This window comes from Eptatretus burgeri, chromosome 13, assembly GCF_056783735.1.
Source record: "Eptatretus burgeri isolate ZD-2024b chromosome 13, Ebu_testis_v1, whole genome shotgun sequence".
Lineage (NCBI taxonomy): Eukaryota > Metazoa > Chordata > Myxini > Myxiniformes > Myxinidae > Eptatretus > Eptatretus burgeri.
The window spans coordinates 65,976,897-65,996,054 of NC_140973.1; the positions used below are offsets into that span (position 1 = coordinate 65,976,897).

A 19,158-nucleotide genomic window follows, 5' to 3' on the forward strand; every position below is an offset into this window, starting at 1 on the left:
TGTGCAATTATCAAACACGAAGTTAACAACCCTTGATGTCTACAGGTGCAATTCACTATTCACATATAACTAAGGTCCTGCCAGGGAAGCCAGCCATGGGGAGCCATGTACTTACTGTGAATAAAAGAATCGTAAATCGTGATGGTACAACTCGCGAACGGACTTACCACCTGGAAGGAACCGGTATCGAGCAACAGCTGCGCAGGATCAAGGAAGAAGGCAAGTTTTGGAAATAATTCTCAATGGTTATCTGTTAAAGGACATGTGACACAAATGTTACTTTCAAACCAGGCATAGGTACTGAAAATACAATAATACCAAAGGAAGGAATTTTGTGTTATACAAACTTTCATCATTTCCTGATCAAAAGAGAGATTCTTTGTTATTTTTTGCATGATGGTATTCAAGCAATACTGTAAATGGTGACGTGTTATATTGGGTGATGAACTTGAATCATACTGACCAGTGTGTGTGAATGAAGACGACCATCTCATATCTCCCACCCACCCTCTCCCCTCCCATCCAAAACCTTGACCTTTTCTACCCCTGTTAATCCACCCCAAACCCACCTCATTCAAATTCCCTGTGTTCCTTCCTGGAAGTCCGTGTAGTGCCCATCTTGTTTACCCTGTGTACCCCACCTCATCCCTCTCCCTTCCATAGATCTCCTAATGTCTGTTCCATACTGTTGTGCTTTCCTCTCCCACCCCTCTTGTCTCCTCCCTTTCTTATATGTTGTTTGTGTTAGCTCTTATATCAGCCTCGATAAAGTATACAAGAAAAAAAAAAGGATGGCGAATGCTGCCGACAGCATGCAATTGCTCAGGCAAGATTTGACCATTTATAGCCTCGACCTAACAGCGTCCCTTGAGGATTTTTAAGTTGATAGCATTGAACAGGAAGTATAGTGGGGTGGCAACCATCCCCGAAACGATTGCTTCATGCATATTGCAGGTAATTATTCTCAGGTGATAAAGACTGTGAAATTTGATGGCAAAACTAACATACAAAAACAACAGCTAAATGGTAGAGATTTCACGAGGGAATTTCAAAAACATAACTTTGGGGTTTTAAACATTCCAGTGTTGGGCATTGCATTTGAAGGCAAACTGATGGCTTCTCTTTTTTGATGGTTCAGAAGTGGATACATATATCACATCCAACTTGCATGGATTCAAGTGGGTATCCACTGTACATACATCTTTCAGGCATGTTGTTTGTTGTGTACGGATGAGATGTCAAGAGCCTCCGGTAGATTGGGGCCTTCGAACATTCCCAATCCCCTCACTCCATGTATCCTCTTCCCACTCGACCGCCATCGACAAGGAAAAATGTAACTTAAATGTTAAATACAATTTAGCATTTTGTATAATCACCCTTGTACTGCATTTATGATGGTTGAATATACAGAATTTTTTATGGTGTATAAACAACTGAACTCTTCCCTTCAACTCCCCCCCCCCAACCTCAACTATCTCCAGGACAGCAAGGCTCTATACATATCAGGGTGGAAGGAGAGGGCAAGCTGCCAGAAGAATTGAGGCGTTTGATCGAATCCAGTGAGTCAACACACCTGTCCTGAGAAAATTGATTTGCGTCACGCTTGTGCCTTACAGATGAGATAAAATGCATTTATTTACAAAAATTATTCCAGCTTGATGACAGTCATGCCATGATAAGCAGCTCTGCCATATACAATGAAGCCTCAAAATAATTCAAGCTCCCGAGGCGAAATACCTGTAAATTTAGGGAGGAGTTCTGACGGGTTGGAGAATAATCTCAGGAAAGCATGTCAGCACATAACTCTGAAACCTAAGCAAGGATGAAGGAGCACCAGATACAAAGTCAACAAATATCAGATTGACCGGTTAATTCAATATGAATCACTAACCATAAAGACTCTCTACTGTTTGGTCTCTGAAGAGGCTGTGGTTAATTTGCGAGGTTATTACTCATCAACTTCAGAAGACCATTTCATATTATTACCAACAATGTGTACTGTAGCTATACCAGTGTGCAAAGAACCATCAATCACCATGTTATTACCAGATCTTTCTTTACACATGTGTCTGTAATTCATTTAATTAGCAAAATCCCAAACAATCATGAAATAGATTACACATACATAAGATAATATAAATGGATATTAAAAAATTGTGAAGCCCATAGTAATAGACCCCTTGAGATAATTATACGAGGTCAATTAGAGCAGCACTTGACAGTGTGCACACCTCTGCCTCGTTGAACAGTTTACGTTTTGTGGCCTACTGAAAGGCTGGATCCAGATCCGGATCTTCACCAAAATCAAATCAATTTGACCTTGCACCACCATCCCCACAACTGCTCCAAGTTTCATCCAAATCTGTCCATTACTGTTTGAGATATGCTGTTCACAGACAGACAGACAAATAAGCGTGAAAACATAACCACCGTCCACCTTCGGTGGCAGAGGTAACCATTTATTGGTCTTTTAAAATAAAACTGCTTGTTTGAGTAACAGAAGCATCAAATAAGGATGCGAAAGATAGGCCATGGTGAACGTTATAATGATTTTTGTTGTCACCGTGCACAGTTGCAGACGATTATGTGCAAACGTCACCGGACAATCAACCATTCCTGGGTAGCCGCAAAGCAACGGTGAAGAAAATGGTGAAGAACCCTGATGGGACGTACAGCACTCATACGTACACCTTGGAAGGTGATGACATAGACGAACAGATCCGGAGGTTATCGGAGAGTCAGCAATAAGTCCTGATAAAATGGAACCGCCTTCCAGAGGTTGTGCCGTCCTACTCTTCCCTCCAGGGCTTCAAGCAAGCGGTGCACGGCCATCTCATGTTAATCACCATCCTTTCCCATAATCTTTATTACCCCCATTAATCCTACCTACCTGAACACTCTTAGTTGCAGATTGCAGCGTTTGTTTCCCTCATCTCTATACCCTCTTTTACTGTTCATTCATTCCATTGCTTATTGTATCCAGGATTTGCCCCACTGCCCTATTGTCAGTTCATACCCTCCACCACCTTGTTCTTCCATGAGTCTCAATTTGTAGCAAGAGAGAGAGAAAAAAAAATGTGGATTAAACTCCCTGCAGAGATTTATTCTGCAGGTTGTTATTCCTGTATGGCTTTTAAATCTGCTGGAAATGAACGATATATATATATATATATATATATATTTTTTTTTTTCACATACATACATACATACATACATACATACATACATACATACATACATACATAAACAAACAGTGCATGCATACTTTATTTTCACATTCAAAGTTTTTATCATGGAGATTTGTTGCGGCCCGCTGCAATATAACTACAAAGTTTTTTGTTTTATAAAAGGACGTTATTATGGTAATAATGATAATAATAATATGCGCTGTATTTTTTACCTCATTGCATCTGAGAATGAAATGTATAATTGCATCATATAAAATGCCTGTCCAAAGATTTATTTCAGATTACCAAGTAGTTATTCAAAGTAATCCAAAGTAAAGGTATGCTGTGCCGATAAGCTAACGATATGCTTTGGTTCGTGCCGCATGTTCTTGTATTTATCAGAAATGTAAGAAAAGAGTTCAGAGAATTTATAAATTTGATCGTTAAATCTTGAAGAGCAGTTTAATAATTCTTTATTATCAACACGAACTATAGAGCAGATAGTTTCACACGAATGTCAAACAATTTATCGATTTTAATGTTATTCTACCTTAATCATGTTATGGGCATTGATAAAGGATTTTGATAAGTCAAAAGAATGAATATCAGTTGGATTGTATGCTTCTTGCAACTCGAGGAGCTTATTAAGGAGAACTTGCAGGTGGGAATGTTATCGAAGAGATTTTTTTAAAATGCTTTACGATGATCTTACACCTCGTTTGCACGTAAACTGTTCCAGTTCTTGAATGGCTTTAGCACTGCCTTCTCTGTCTAAGTTCCACTTTCCACAAGGAAATCTCGCTTTCAACCAGGCCAGAGAAGTTCCCTGGTGGGACGCCTTCCTCTCTTATGCCCTCAAGCTGAACAGTTCGTTGGAACAGTGTTGTGGTCAAGCAACTAGCATTCTGTAACACCAAGGAAGACAAAATTGAAAATTGCAGATTTAGCGAATCCCCTGTCGTGTTGCTTTATTGAGATTGAAAAGCTTCTGGTACTTTGAGCAGAAGAGAAATGGTAGCAAGTCCAATCAATGAAATGGTGTTAATTTGCAATCTAACATGGTTGTCATCCAAGAGAACCTTAAACACACTGTTCTCAAAGCAATGTCGGGATAAAATACGGAAATACGTCTGAGCAAATGAAGAACCACAGTATGAACAAGAGAGTTAATGGAACACCTTACGTCATGCACTCTTGAGAAAAATGACGTGGGAAGGATCTTTTCAACACTTCCTTTGCATTTCCCAGCATGATCCACATTCGTTTTGTTCATGAAATTTGAATAACAGGTGTGATGGCAACCATATGAAGCTGATGGGTCAAAAAGAACAACCCAGAGCTGAACCATCGGCCAACTCTTGTCAGAGAAACTGAAGATTTTGGAACGATCTTTGAAAAAAAAGATGCACTTGATTTTTCAGACGAAGTTAGTTCTATTGTTGCATTGCTAGGCACCACCATTTTGTCTGAATATCGATGTTTCCCACTGAACTGAAAATACATATAATGATCATTTCCATTCACAACACACACACCATGGTGTAGCTACCGGGCGCCATCTTGGGTAGAACTAGATGCTGGGCGAAGGTTTTTTTAATTACGTACCAAAATGATGCAAAACAAAGTGATCAAATATAGGCGACTTTATTATGTACTAACAGAGTACCCACCCCCTAGGTGTGTCAAGTTTGCACATCACTTGATGAAAAAAAGTATGCGTGTTATCCGTGTTTTGCAAGAAGACTATAGATGTTTGTGTGGTGTGCTCTTAAAAAGTTATAGATGGTCGAGAGGGTACGTTCCAATAGTAGTTAGTGTCTCAGGGGTCGAAAGGATCCAATCTCTCAAGCATGTATAAAGGGTCTAAAAAGGTCCAAGTGGCCTAAAGCTCTAAATAGTCAAATTCAAAACTGTCCAAAGGATGGATGTAAGGGGTCTAAATGGTGTTAAGGTCTAAGGGGTCAAAAGGGACATAAGGGGTGCGAAGGTCGAAGGTTCTGGGGTCGAAAGGGTAGAAAAGCTCTCAAGGGTGAAGGGATCGAAAGTGTCGAAAAGGTCTTGAAGGTAAAAGGGGTCTTACAGATCTTTGGGGCCTAAAGGGTCTTCGGGTCTCAAACAGTTTTAAAGGGTCTGAGGAGTCTTTCAGGGTATTGGAGGTCTTAAAGGGTCTTCAAAGGGCTGAGGGTTCTTAGCATTCCAAAGGGTTGAAAGGTACATTGAAATAGTGCATAATTAATGGACACATGTTTCATCAGGATGCAACTGATGTTCAAACAGTACGTAATTAATAGACATATTATTAATTCACGGACGGACCATGTTTTTCGGTTTTATAGATACTGTACGTATTTTAGTCTGATTTTGATGCCCAAATCGTTGGCAGAGTGAGCAGCCAACAGAATGTCCATGTCTGCTGCACAACGTACGTACGTGTAATTTTTCCTAACGTAAAGAATCTTCACTCTGAATAGTTTAATTACAATTGACATCACCACCTGCCATTGCCTTCACGTCACTGTATTTCTTCTGATTTAGTCACTCCAGTGAGTCGAGTAGTGCAAACCAAGATGGCGGCTACACTTTTCATGGGTTACGGTCATTCTCTGTATTTTCAGTTCAGTGATGTTCCCCCGTTCTGAGAGCGCTTGGCAAATTTGATTGGTCAAGCTGGCATAACATTTTCCTCAAGTACTGCTAAGCTGAAGGTTTTTGGAAGTGCAAACATGGCGATTTGTGTTCAAGTATATAAATTGATTGAAATAAAATAAAGATTTTAACATCACAAGGGTTACGCCCCTCGGAATGGAATACTTTGCAGTGTGAACGAGGCTTTAATATTTACGGTATTGCAGAATGCCTTTGGTATGTGGCCTGACAATAGTAATCTCCTTGAAAATAATATAAATACTAGTTTTGCATTATTGTTCTTCGAAAAGATGCATCGCTTCTCCATCTTACTATTGGCTTGGTTTCTAGCCTAGTTGAAAATGCTTTATTGTGATTTTTTTTCTTCTTCTTTTAAAAAAAAACTAAAATATTTTCCTAATGTAATAAAATGATCAAAAACTAATAATAAAACCTATTTTTTAAGACCAGCAAAAATGTCATTTTCTCTGCATTTGATATGTTTTTTTTTTTGTAATCCACAAATGAGCTTAGACAGGTATGCACACTCACCTTAGAGCTGTCTAGTCTGCGTTCAACTTTTAAAAAATGCTCTCCTAACGTTTGTTTCACATGCGAGGCATCGATGTGTGCTCCATCCATCGCAAGGAAGCCAGAGGACCGGTCTTCCAGCACTGGTTGTTGGTTGTTGTTAAGGTCTTCGGTGGAGGTGATAAAAATGACATGGGAAGGACCTCTTCAACACTTGCTTTGTGATCGGTGTCTTTTGTGAAGAGTAGGTGAGTTATCACCGGAACTTTGGAACAAATCCCCAAATCTGACCAGCAGGTTCCAGACAGACTCGTGCCAGAATTGTTCTCCCCAGCTGACCCCACAAGGTAGGAATAATTGGTGGCAGTAAAGAAGTTTAAGAGGTAATCCACAAATCTTCCACAATATGGTTTTCTTGAATCATTTACTATTCAGGTCCAAAAGTTTCGTTGCTTTCCTCTGGAAACGTTTAAGCAAAGAGAAAACCAGATCACTACTGAAAAAGCTCTTTGTTCACTGTCCGAAAGCAAACTTTACTGGAATTCCACTGTGCTTATGGGTGTGGACTGAATTCCACTAATTTGCGATACTCGGTGAAAGCCAATTCAGTTTATGGCCACGTCCAAAGGCTTAAAATGGCATGCAGGGCCAAAATGTAATGCGACATTTTTTTTTTGGGGGGGGTGTTGAGAAGATTATTCCAATGTCATATATTTGGAGTGGTTTTGAAAATAACATTCTCGAAAATTCTAGATTTTGGGTACAGTGGTGGCGATCCATGAAGACCGCCGATTCCAATCTAGCCGATGGGAGAGGTGTCACATATTTGGATCCTGAGCCTCTTGATCTTGTATAGTCACCACCAAATTGTTGAGAAAACCCAAATATCTCACTAATGACCCTCAGAGAGGGACAACTCTGCCTGCCCTGCATGGTCGGTATCAAAACAGTGACAGTATGGAAATACGATGCTTCTAAGTTATGTGCAACAAATTATCATAGACAGGGTGTTGTCCCACATCCAAAGTACTGACATTGTCAAGGGAGACTACCCGTTTCCTGCTTTCAACTCAACTGCATTAGTTAGTTTATTTTCCTAATCGAGGAACAGTAAGTAAGAGCGAACTTCAGGAAGCCATGTTTAAACTTCAAGGCTCCTAAAACGCAAATTCAGGCATATTAACTGGATGGAACTCAAAAAAGCAGGATATTTCATTCCTTCGATGACGTCATGTGAACAGCTCGAACAAGGCGAGAATGTGCCTTTTCTTTCTTTCAAAATTGGCATCATTTTAACATTTTCAGTCCAAGTTTCCTTGTCATACATCACTGGGTGGCCTCGGGAGTACAAGCAGGGATGCCGGGAAGCTGCACATCACCAGATGGTCAAGTACGTGTACCACGAAGGGCTTTGCAGCTCCAGCTGGACCATCACAGTGAGCTGAACACAGGCCAGACAGGCCGAGTCAAAACTATTAGAAAGTGGACAAAGAAGGCCAAAAATCCTTCAGGAAAAAAACACAATGCCCAAACAATATTATGAGTGAATGTAATGTGACATTTATTTCTGAAAGTACAATTACTGAATAAGTGATGAATAGAATATAAAAATACACAATCCTAGTAATGACTACCATCGTCGAATCGCACATGGTAAAGCAACAAGGTTTTTGACCCGCACGTCTACGTCACCGATAAGGGTTGCTTCTGAACTTAAAAGCAAACTTCCAAAAGTTTATGCTTCCAATGAAACTCCATGGGTGTGAGAGTGGAGGTACAGTTTCCACTCGGGTGGATTGTCCTACTTGGAATGTTTATGTTTCCATGAACGCTGAAAAGACACTTCCCATGTGGTCTCGTGTGCTTGATTAGTGTGACGATTTAAGTAACGGGATGTGGAAAGTGGGGGGGGGGGGGAGAAGAAGGATAGATTTTTGCCTATGATATTAAAATACATTTTTATCTGGGGAAAGATTGGGGGGGGGAGAGAATGGAGAGATGAATAAATAATTATCAATCAACGTGTTACAGTTTAACCTCTTTCTTATGAAAGCACAAGTGTGAACTGTGAGCAGTATTCACAGCCATCACCATATTACTTAGTGGGAAGAGTGGTAAATTTCAGAAAAATTTTTTTTAGAAAAAGGAAAAGAAATGGGAAGAGGAAGGAATGAAGGTGTGTAAGGGGAGGGGTAGGGTATTGTGAGAGGAGTAGGGAAGAGTGAATAAGAGTCATGGGCAAACGAGGACAGGTCCGGCAGGAGGAAGGGGGATTGAATGTTTCGGTCATTTTATCTAATTAAACAAGAAAAAGAGCAATCAGAGATTGCAGACCCATGCCAGGAATTGTTTTGTGTGGTGTTTGTGTACTGGTGTGTTACATAATTAATAAGAGACAACTAGAACTGCCATCTTATAACTGCTGGTCGTGATAACTGGGAACCAAGACATCCCACTTTGATGCAACCCCACTTTGATTTAGACACCTGACCCTGACCCATGACGTTTTTTAAATTATTATTCAATTGAATTTAGAATGGGATTAAAATAAATTCAATTCAAATCAAATGGAAGACCAAATGGGTACAGTCCTGCATTGGAGTCATCAGAAGGAACACAAACAAACAAAAAAAAAGTTGAAGGATAAAATAGAGAGAGACTTGGACAAATAATGGGTGTGGGGAGGAATGAGGGATAGGAGAGGACATATGGGGTGAACAAGATGGATACAGAAGTAAACTCTGAGGAAGGAAAAACTGTAAATTTTGAAGGATGCAGGCTTGGGGTGAGGGGAGGAACATGGGTAGAAAAGATCATGGTTTAGGATTGGGAACGATCTGAGATGGTGGTGAGCAGCTGTCTTGAAGACCGGGGGTGGGGCAGAATGAGATTGACGAGAATGGGGGTTGATTGTGGACCACGTGAGCCTTGCAGAAACTTGGTGGGGGGGGGTGAAGGAAAGAACAGAGGGTGCAAGATGGCGAAGTGAAAAACCCATAGATTCGGTTTTATCGTTAGAGATTCTCATGATCTTAAAGACCTTGGCTTCCGTGGTGTTAAGCTGAGCAAGGCGTGAGGCAGGGGTGCCAGCCCGGAATGGAAAGCAGCCCAGAGTGGAGAGCAGTACTCCATCAAGCGGCAGATGAAACCCTTGTATATGGATTGGAGTTCAGGTGTGCCAAGGAAGAACTTTGTACAACAGAGGATGCCCAGTATGTGGCTGGCTTTGGAGGCCAACTTTGAAATGTGGTTTGCCAAATCAAAATCATGGCTGAGAGTGAGACCCAGGAGTTTGAGTGACTGAACTTCCTCAAGGGGATTGTTAAGAAAGTAGATAGGAGGGTTTGCCAGACGGTGTTTTCAGAGAGAGAGGGGGTACGTGCAAGATTTGTCAGGGTTGAAAGACATATTCCAATTGTTTGACCATCTTGTGATTTTTTTCAAGGTCAGAAGAGAGGGAAGAGGATGTAGCCTGCCTGTGTGAAGGATGAATGTTTTCATGGCAGAGTGGAGAATCATCAGCAAACAGATAAAGAGAATTTTCCATGTTTTTTCATTCAATTGTGAATCAATAACTAGGTTATTGAAACTTGTGGAATCATGACCATTTGGACCTCATCCATCATATTATATCAAACTTCTTATTTATGGTGTGTAGCCGTATAAATATTACACATGAAAAAAAATAGCTGACCCTCCATTTTTTGTTACAACACTGCACTCGACTACATTTCCTTACCTTCCCTCTCCTCGCAAATCTCATCTTTCGTTTCTCCCCCTTCCCTTATACCCCAAAACCCAACCCTCGACCCATTTCCCCCCATACTCCTTCCTTTCCTTTTCTAAAATGCTTTTTTTGCACTTCTCTTTGGGTGGTTGACTGCCAATCGATTTATCTCACTTTATACACCTACCGTCAACCCCAACTGCGTGTACGTAATATGCAGACAGCCTTTATGCTTGGCCTCTTTCAATCGAAGAAGAAAGCCGTGCAAAGTGCAGGGAAAAAGCACGTCATCCAGGAGAAAACAATGTACTTATTGGTTGAGCCAGATTCTGTGTCTGGAGAAGCACTTGGTTTAACCCCCAGAGATGACCTTTTGGGAGAACATCTGTGTACGTCGCTCATTTACATAGAACACACATAACTCATTCATCCACAAGCCAAATGCATGTGCATTTATAAACATGTCATAAAGTGGAGTTTAAAATCGCAGCTTGCACTTCAATCTGTACGTTGTTTTGTGTGCAGTCTCAATGCGGAGGAGGAAAGGGGTGGGTGGGTGTACCAATCTCCATAGTGGATAACCCCACCTTGAGTTCCTATCAGAAAGTGTGTTAGCACTCTCTATGTTGGGATGGCATGGAAAAAATGTCTGCCCCACCCACTATATACAAATCTAAAGTTGGAGTATCTTCTCGAAAAAGTCGCTTCGGTGACATATGCGAGCCCCTGCCTAGTCTGTTCACCTGATGGTCACCTGATCCCAACCCTGGCCTAATGTTGTAACTCAACTTTGGTCGTGTTCTGAGTGCTGGGTCTGGAGAAGAAGATGTTTGAAGGAATTTATGCAATTTTCCCCAAAACTTACGAAGTCCGCCATTTTGACACTTCTGGTCACCTCATGTTTTAATCCAAATTTGGCCGCATTCTGATTGGTTGGTCTGGAGAAAAGGATTTATGAAGGAATTTATGCGACGGCCATTTTGACACACTTCCGGTCATGTGATCAGCATTGTCTCCACAATTTAACATCAGGACCCTGTCCTGATGTTGTTACCCAAATTTGGGAGCATTCTAACTGGTGGGTCTGGAGAAGAAGATTTTTGAAGAAATTTACTAAGTCGGCTATTTTGACCTACTTAAAGTCATGTGACCGGAACGAACTTTGCCATCCCTGTTACCAGTCAAGAGTGGAACGTTGCCGCCAAATTTCAGCCGGATCGGCCTAGCGGTTTGGCCGGAGAAGTCAAATCGGAGACGGATGGATGGTGCGTGATGACAATACCTTATCTGGAATTTGAATCCCAGATACTGGTAAGCTATGTCTGGTGTTGGCTTAATGGGGAGGGTGGTGGGCTTGCGATCCTAGGGTCCTGAGTTCAAATCTTGCTCAGCTGTTGAATTAATACCAGGTGGGGTTGACTCAGTCTGTCATCCTTCCAAGGTTGGCAAAGTGAGCAGCAGCTTGCTTGGATGATTGAGCCATTTGAGTATCCTGTGTCGGAGTGGCAACCTGTCCAGGATTGTGCCCAATAGCCCAGGAGACTGCTTTGGCAGCACCAATGCTCTGTACAGAGTATGGTCCCAATGATATTGGTAAGCCAATAATAATCATCATCTTCAAATGATGCGTTTCTGAGCTGCCTCTCTCAATGGCAATGACTGGTACCATCTGACAGAGTTTTACTTGGTGCAGCATCCTTTGCTCTCAAAATTTTAATGACTTGTAAGGATTCCATGAAAAGTACACAAAATTGCAATCGAAGGAATCCAACCAGAAGGAATCAGAAGGGTGTGTGGGATGATGACTGTCAATCAGCCTGATTGGGGGATGGGGGCGGGGCCGCTGGACACATTTGCCCTCGAGCCAATCAGACCGATATGGGTGTGGTTAAATTGGAATATTATCAGGAAGTTGGTGACAGCAACAATCCACACATATTTCTAAAAAGTACATACTATTTATAATGTTACAAGATCTCTATAGTAACCTTACAATGTGAGCACAGTATCCTTACAATGTGAGCACGTACTAAAAGTTTGTTCTGCAGCATTTGTAAATCAGTAGTGGAACATTTATAGATATTTCTAAAAAAAAAAGTAAAGAAGCAAGTTATAAAAAACATTTTTATGCCTCCTCTGACGAAGTCGCCAGAGGCATTATGTTTTTGGATTGTCCATCCATACATACTGTACATACACCCGTCCATGCTAATTTTCTGTATTTTCTCTGCAATGGCTTATCCAATTGACATAAATTTATCACCATATCGGGGCGACGACTCATGTAGAATGTTTGAAATGATAATTATTACATCGTAATCATGTGATTATGGCAGCCATGTTGGAAGAAAGGTAAAAATTTGGACCTCTGTATCTCCACTTGAAGAAAAAAAAATTAAACTTGTCACATGTGAAGAACTCTCCATGGGAAACAAGTGTGATTTTTTTTGATGATGTCATAGGTGGCTTCATTATGACATCATAATTGAACACGCGTTGAACGCTTTATCCAATCAGTAAGAAAATTTTTGAGGGTCATCTCAGGCTAAATTGTATGGGGGAAAAATTGATGTCATCAGTCACAAGGTTCGGCAGCCATATTATTTTTTTTTACATAAAAACCTTCGATAATAATGTGGGAGGAGGCATATCTGTCGACGTCGTGACATCGAAGAGTGTTCTTATAGTCCACTATGTTTCGAGTTTAAAATGCAAAAGGATGTCGGTCGGGATGTAAACAAGGTAGTGATGGTCACAAGAAATGATCATGTGAAACCATCCCAACATATTTCTTTTAATAATGGTTGTCCTCAATTAACTGAGCCAAAAAAACGCATCTTTCAACGAAGCATCTATACACTCCATTGGCATTACTTCCGAGAGCTCAACACACAGCAGGGCACAGAAAATTACCCCCAACCCAAGGAGCCATCCATGAACATGCACGTTGGGCCCACTTTCAGCATAGCATTTGGAGATGCCCAGAAACACACTCACTATCAGATAGGTGGTCACAGGACTCTTCAGGAGAACTCATGCCAATACTTACCAGAGTACCTCTTGCTCCTGATTTTGTTCTACAGTTGGTAAGATGTGGATGTGTGAGGAGCCAGTGAAGTGGGCATTATTCATGTAGGGAAAATGACGTCCTGCACAGAACTTTGCAGATGTGATTCAGATATCTGTAAAATCCGTATGTACAGAGGTGGTGACGATTCTGAATCTGATGAAACCAATAACACTGAAAATCAATCTCTGGAAATTAATAACTCTTGAAATCAATAACTACATTGTATATGACTTGTTTTTTTGTTTGTTTGTTTGTTTGTTTATTTAAAAATTAGAATGTTCAATTCGGTTGTTTTTTTTGTAAATAAAACTCAATCTCAGTAGTTTGCCAAACTATATGTAGTTGACAAAATATCTTTAACATACGACTGGTGTCGAACCATTGACTCCTTATTTAGATGTCGAGAACAACCATGGGCACATCATTTAAAATAAAATGTAATATAACAAGAACGTTATTTTAAATGCAGAAGTATTGGTGAACAGTCCGCACTGCTATGTCAAAATTTTGGAGTTATAGCATTATTAAATTTACATCAAATTGTAAATATGTCTGCTGACTTGGGGCTTTTTTTTTACAATGGCTAAAAATGTCTCAAGACGACTCAAGAAAAAAATGCCAAACTAACTTTTAGTGAAGTTAAGACATTAAATTAGCCATAAAAATACATTGGCAACTAGAAGGGCACTCGGTAGAGCGCATACCTCCGCCACATAATGCCTGATCCATGAGAACATATCTGGCCAAATACATTTTTCAGAAAACATGCGATATATCGTTTTTGGCCTTATCTCTCAATGGTGAAGAATCACTTTAAAAATCAAATAATTCTCGTATCCACATCCAGATTCGGATTTTCACCAAAATAAATACAATTAGTCGTGGTCACACACCCAACCTCTCGACAAAGTTTCATCCGAATCCAAACACAACTTTTTTGAATTATCGTGCTATATATTCGTTTAGCCATATCAATGGTGAAAAATCACTTTAAAAAATTATCAGATTCAGATTTTCATCAAAATTGAATCAATTTTTCCTTGACACACACCCATGTCCACCAAGTTTCATCCGAATCCATCCACAACTTTTTGAGATATCATGCTATATATCATTTTGGCCCAATCACTTGATAGTGAAGAATCACAAAAAAATTCTAATAGTCGGTTCCGGATCCGTATCTTCACCAAAATCTAATCACTTTGTCCTTGTCACACACCGAACCTGCCCACAAAATTTCACCCGGATCCATCAACAACTTTTTGAGATATCCTGTAGACAGACAAACAGACAGACAAGCCGGTAGGCGACGAGGGATCTGCTAGGATCGAAGCACTGGATACGATGCTTTTCATTCTGACCGATCCACCGACGAAGATTCATTGCCAAGACGTATTGGTTCACATACAATTGTTCCTCTGCCTGGCAAGATTTTTCCTATTGCGTATTTTGCCAACTGGCACTCCTCACAGGACTACCATTTGAAAAATAAAACCTAAATCAAAAATTGGCTCGAGTAAAATTTTCTAAATATCTCGAAGTGTTTAATTCCGAAATCTCGTTTCTCCACATTCAAAACTGTAGGACAAGTATTGAAAATAGTTAACGGAGGTCGAGAAAAAGTATTTTTTCGAATTTTGCATATTTCAGCCCTGACACCCTTGGTGATCGAATCTGGAAAAATGCTGCGGTTCAATTTTGTAGTAGTTATTAAACTCTATCCATACACCGAATTTGAACATTCCGCCGTCGACGGTTTCCGAGGTCAAGGTCACTTAACATATTCCCTGATTCACCACCTTTCCGCATTTGGAGGGCTGCCATTCGGAAACTATGAGAGATAGAGGAACGTTATGCTGTCGCGATAACTAGATGGGGATGCAAGGAATAGGCAGGAGTTGGTCCGGTCGCTCTACCCATCATAGAAGCCGCGCTACGTCAGTTACCGTTTGGGTTCTTAAAACGCGGTTTTTCGGCCGCTGCATAGCAACGGGTGGTTGCTAAGGCCTAAGTCACATTTGCCACGGCGGCCGTGGGGTCTCCAAAATCTACGGCCACAAGCAAGTATACGGCGGCCGCAGTACTTCCACGGTCACACAATGTAGCAGTCACATATGTTTTTATTTTTCGGGGAGCCGCACGGTGTATTTAGAAATTGTGGAGACCGAAAACGTGGTGGTGCCGTACGGTCTTTGACTTGATGTCGCACGGTGACCTTAGGGCCTCCCTGCGGCGGCCATATAATTTTCAAGGCAGACGCAAGGTGCCCGTAAGGCGACCGCAGGGGGCCCTAAGGCGAACGTGCGGCCAGACGGACAGTAACGAGTGGGTATATATACCAGTTCTTTTTTTACTGAAATAAAAATATAACAGTTCGGAACATACCAGTACGTGGTGCCCCCAGAATCCGAATTGAATTCGTTCCAGGAGGCTGTTCGGATTGCAAAAAGTTCGATTCCCAAACTATTTCCCGATAAGAAATAATGGAGTGAATTAAACTGTTCCTGGACCCCAAGAAAACCCACTTTCAAGACACTTTGAAGTGAAATTACCCATGTTTAAGATAAAATAAGATGAGTAAATGACCTTTGGTGGCGGTGTATTGTATGTAAACTGGTACAATCACCACGTCCAAAGGTCCACACAGGTTCGACCTCCGGCCTGGGTTCCATCGCTCGCGCACTCTGAGAGCGCTGCCCCCAGGGCAGCTCACCAAACATGATGCCCCCAGAACCACAATCACTTTCATCAAACGCATCGGGCTGAGGTAATCATGGATACTAGCCGAAGCCCCGTCACAGACGGATTCTGTTCATTCAACCACCCTCACCAGCTCACCCACACTCGAGGGACATGGACTGGACAGGGCGTGCTTTCCCCCGCCTACTCATCCCCCGCCCCTGCCCCATTCCCCCCCACCTTCAATTTGCTTACCCCCGCCCAAAAATTTGCTTACCTTGCCCCCCGCCTCTTCACTCCCTGCCCCCGGATTGTCGACGGCAGACGTAGTGACTTCACCGAATGACGACGGATTGTCGACGGCAGACGTAGTGACGTCACCGAATGACCGATGATGTCATGACGTCCTGACGCCTCTCAGCGGTGACGTCACACGTCGCCATGTAAACGAATCTAAAACGAAAAGTTTTTCTTCTGCCTCAGATTTGAAGGTTGACTATTGCCACTATGTGCGATGCACTCTTACAGGTACGAAGTCTCTTTCAGTCCAGGTCACAGGACCGAGAAAAACGTGACGCGACCGCGAGGAGGAGCACAAAATTGGCCCTTCAGTATTAATATATAGATTCCAAATTACAATCGGTTTTTCTGTGAAATTAAATCCTTGCCCGACAGTCCGTCACACCACGTGATCAGATTGATTTTTTTGTTATTAATTAAAACACAAGATGAGTAAAAAAAAAACAAAAAAAACCAGCACAAATCAAGGTGAAAACACGAGGTAAAGTAGCGATCGACACACGAGAGATGCTTTCACGAGTACTTCCACCGACGAACTGGATGAACAAAGCGCGGAGATGCGGCTCGAACAGGTGGGGGAGACACGTGAACAAACATGAACGGTTCGTTGTGTTGTGTATTAAAATGTATTCGTTTTTTTAGGGCAAAATTCATTTTTCATTGACAAGAGACTACGGCAGCCGCACGAATAACGCAAGTCCACCGTACGCCCTACACACGGTCGACGTGGAACACAACTACGTCACAACTACGCATGTCGAATTGCTATGGCGAACGTAGAAATGAAAAAAGTTATAACTCCGCGTTATAATTCCACGGCGACCCCTATGGCCTGTAAAAGATAGCCAAACGGCGTAGGGCCACCCTGAGGCCACCGCAGAAACTCTGCGGCCTTCGCACGTTTCTGTCAATTCAGAGGGCGTACGGCCGCCGTATCCTCGCCGTAGAGCAAATGTGACTTAGGCCTTAACAACGAAACTCAAACGCACACACTCCCAGTCCATATGGCACCTGTTCGCCAAGTTTTATCGAAATTGGTTTGCTGGTTTGTGCTGTGGAGCCTCGTACTGCAGAAACACACACACACACACACACACACACACACACACACACAGACACACACACACACACACACACACACACACACACACACACACACACACGGAAAACCCGACAATAACGGATATCTAGCGAATCCCAAAAGGGGTGAAAACACATATACATAGCATAGCAGTATGTGATAGCAGCATATACTTCATGCGGACAATAGAACTTGACCTCATAGTCTATACTGCTGTGACATAGCAGTATAGACTATGAGGTCAAGTTCAATTGTCTGCATGAAGCACCGGCTCTGGAAAGAATGCCCACGAAAGGTGACAAATCAGAGTCTGCAAAGTTTTTGAAGAACGTGCGGAGGTACAACTGTCACTTCCAAATGACATCTTTTGGCGCCAATCAGATAAAATGCCGATTTGAAAATTGCAGGGTCTTAAAAAGGGCTGACTTCAATTTTTTTTTTAAAGTCTTAAAGTGTATCATGTCGCTGGCTTGTTGTTCCCACAGCCAGGTGACACCCCCCAAATTTCTCCAGATTTATTTCATTTCTGAAGCGAAGGAGCAGCAGCAACACCAATTAATGTCGATAAACAAGGCACAAGAACAAATGCTGCACCAAGAACTCGAACGAGCTCAACCATGTTTTCCACATGGCCACCTTTGTGTCGGATGCTCCAGAATTGAGACTGGAACGAGTTTGCTCACATATGCATATGATGGACGAACCATAAATGTAGTATACCCGGAAGTTGTCGCAAAAAATAAGCCTGAGTCAATCAGGGAGTAATAAAGCCGACAATCTGTCGAGCATGGGTAACCTGCGAGTAACTTATAAAAAGACATAAATCATCATCTAAACATGTGTAGATAATTTATGACATAATCAAGAACATCCTGGCAAAGTTACTTGTCAGTAAACATGTAAGCCTGGTGTTGGCTTCACGGTTTATGGTAGCTGCCTTGAGATCTTGAGTTCAAGTGCCTGTCATTCCATTGAAATAACACAAGGTTGGTTGACTCAGCCTGTCATCCTCCCGAGGTCAGCAAAATGAGTACTAGCTCACTGGTAACGGGCACTGCATCAGTGGCATAGCCGTGCTTCCAGATATGATACAAGCAGCAGCCACAGGCTGCATATGAAACAAAAAGTAAACATATGACTTGTGTGTCTGTGACGTCAGTGTTTTTATTTATTTATTGGAATTGGTCTGAAGTTTTGTTGAAAAGTAGGCTCTGGAACCCCACAGTAGATCCAGGAAAGTGTCGTGATGAACCGGTTTTGATTAGACAAGACACCAAAAATTCCTTTCATGCACAACGGTTCATGAAAGCAAAGGCAAACATGGCAAAAACAGTCTTGCTCACACAAGCTAGAAGCAGGAAGTCCCCTCCCTTTCCCGTGGAAAAGAAGAATTGCAAGAAAAAGGAAAGAATTACAGGCTTGCATGACACCAACATGGAATCAACAGATTGCAGGAAAAAAATTGAGAAGCACAGCAGTAAAACACTCACACATAGAGGCATAGCAGTAAATACTTTCTAACAGTCACCTGCAAATTTGTGGAATAAATTTGGAGAAAGAAGAAAGTCTTTCAGTCCATTCATCCTTCATCCTTTCTCCCCAGGCTTCGGCAGCTGGATAAATTTAGCGAGAGGTCGAACATATAGTTCTTGCTACGAACTTGAATTCTGGCAGTTTGAGCACGGCCATCTGGTCCTGGAAAGGTCTACATGACCTTGCCAAGTGGCCATAAGGCAGGTGGGAATTGACGATCAGTACCACATCGTCGGTGTTCAACTCCTTACTCTCATTCTGCCACTTCTGTCAAAGCTGGAGACTTGGAAGGTAATACTTAAGTTGGACCAGAAACGATCAGTGAGGGTCTGGGTGTGACACGAGTGATGGCATCCGAGGAGTTCCACAGGATACACCACTTAGGGTAGCGGCTGGCAATGCGTCATGAGGTCCCATCAATAGCACAGCGGGCGCAACAGGATCA

General features: G+C 41.9%; 1 protein-coding gene and 1 long non-coding RNA gene across 3 annotated transcripts in view; one reads left to right on the forward strand and one right to left on the reverse strand.

The window, feature by feature from the left end:
- Nucleotides 1-6,269, forward strand: part of LOC147014679 (transforming growth factor-beta-induced protein ig-h3-like) — a 37,844-nt gene extending 31,575 nt beyond the window's left edge. Inside the window, exons 21-23 of the mRNA XM_085850666.1 lie at nucleotides 46-219; nucleotides 1,482-1,559; nucleotides 2,573-6,269. Of these exons, the coding sequence (XP_085706792.1) occupies nucleotides 46-219; nucleotides 1,482-1,559; nucleotides 2,573-2,748 (428 nt within the window). The 3' untranslated portion in view covers nucleotides 2,749-6,269. The remainder of the gene's footprint in view (nucleotides 1-45; nucleotides 220-1,481; nucleotides 1,560-2,572) is intronic.
- LOC147014680 (uncharacterized) lies at nucleotides 127-16,177 on the reverse strand. 2 transcript variants are annotated; one of them, XR_015050410.1, is made up of 4 exons: nucleotides 16,077-16,177; nucleotides 13,100-13,232; nucleotides 1,738-1,812; nucleotides 127-250 (listed from the first exon to the last, which is right to left on the reverse strand). It is a non-coding gene; the product is annotated as an uncharacterized LOC147014680 (long non-coding RNA). The 2 variants fall into 2 exon arrangements; XR_015050411.1 differs by lacking the exon at nucleotides 16,077-16,177 and adding an exon at nucleotides 15,707-15,958.
- Nucleotides 16,178-19,158: the final 2,981 nt, after the last annotated feature.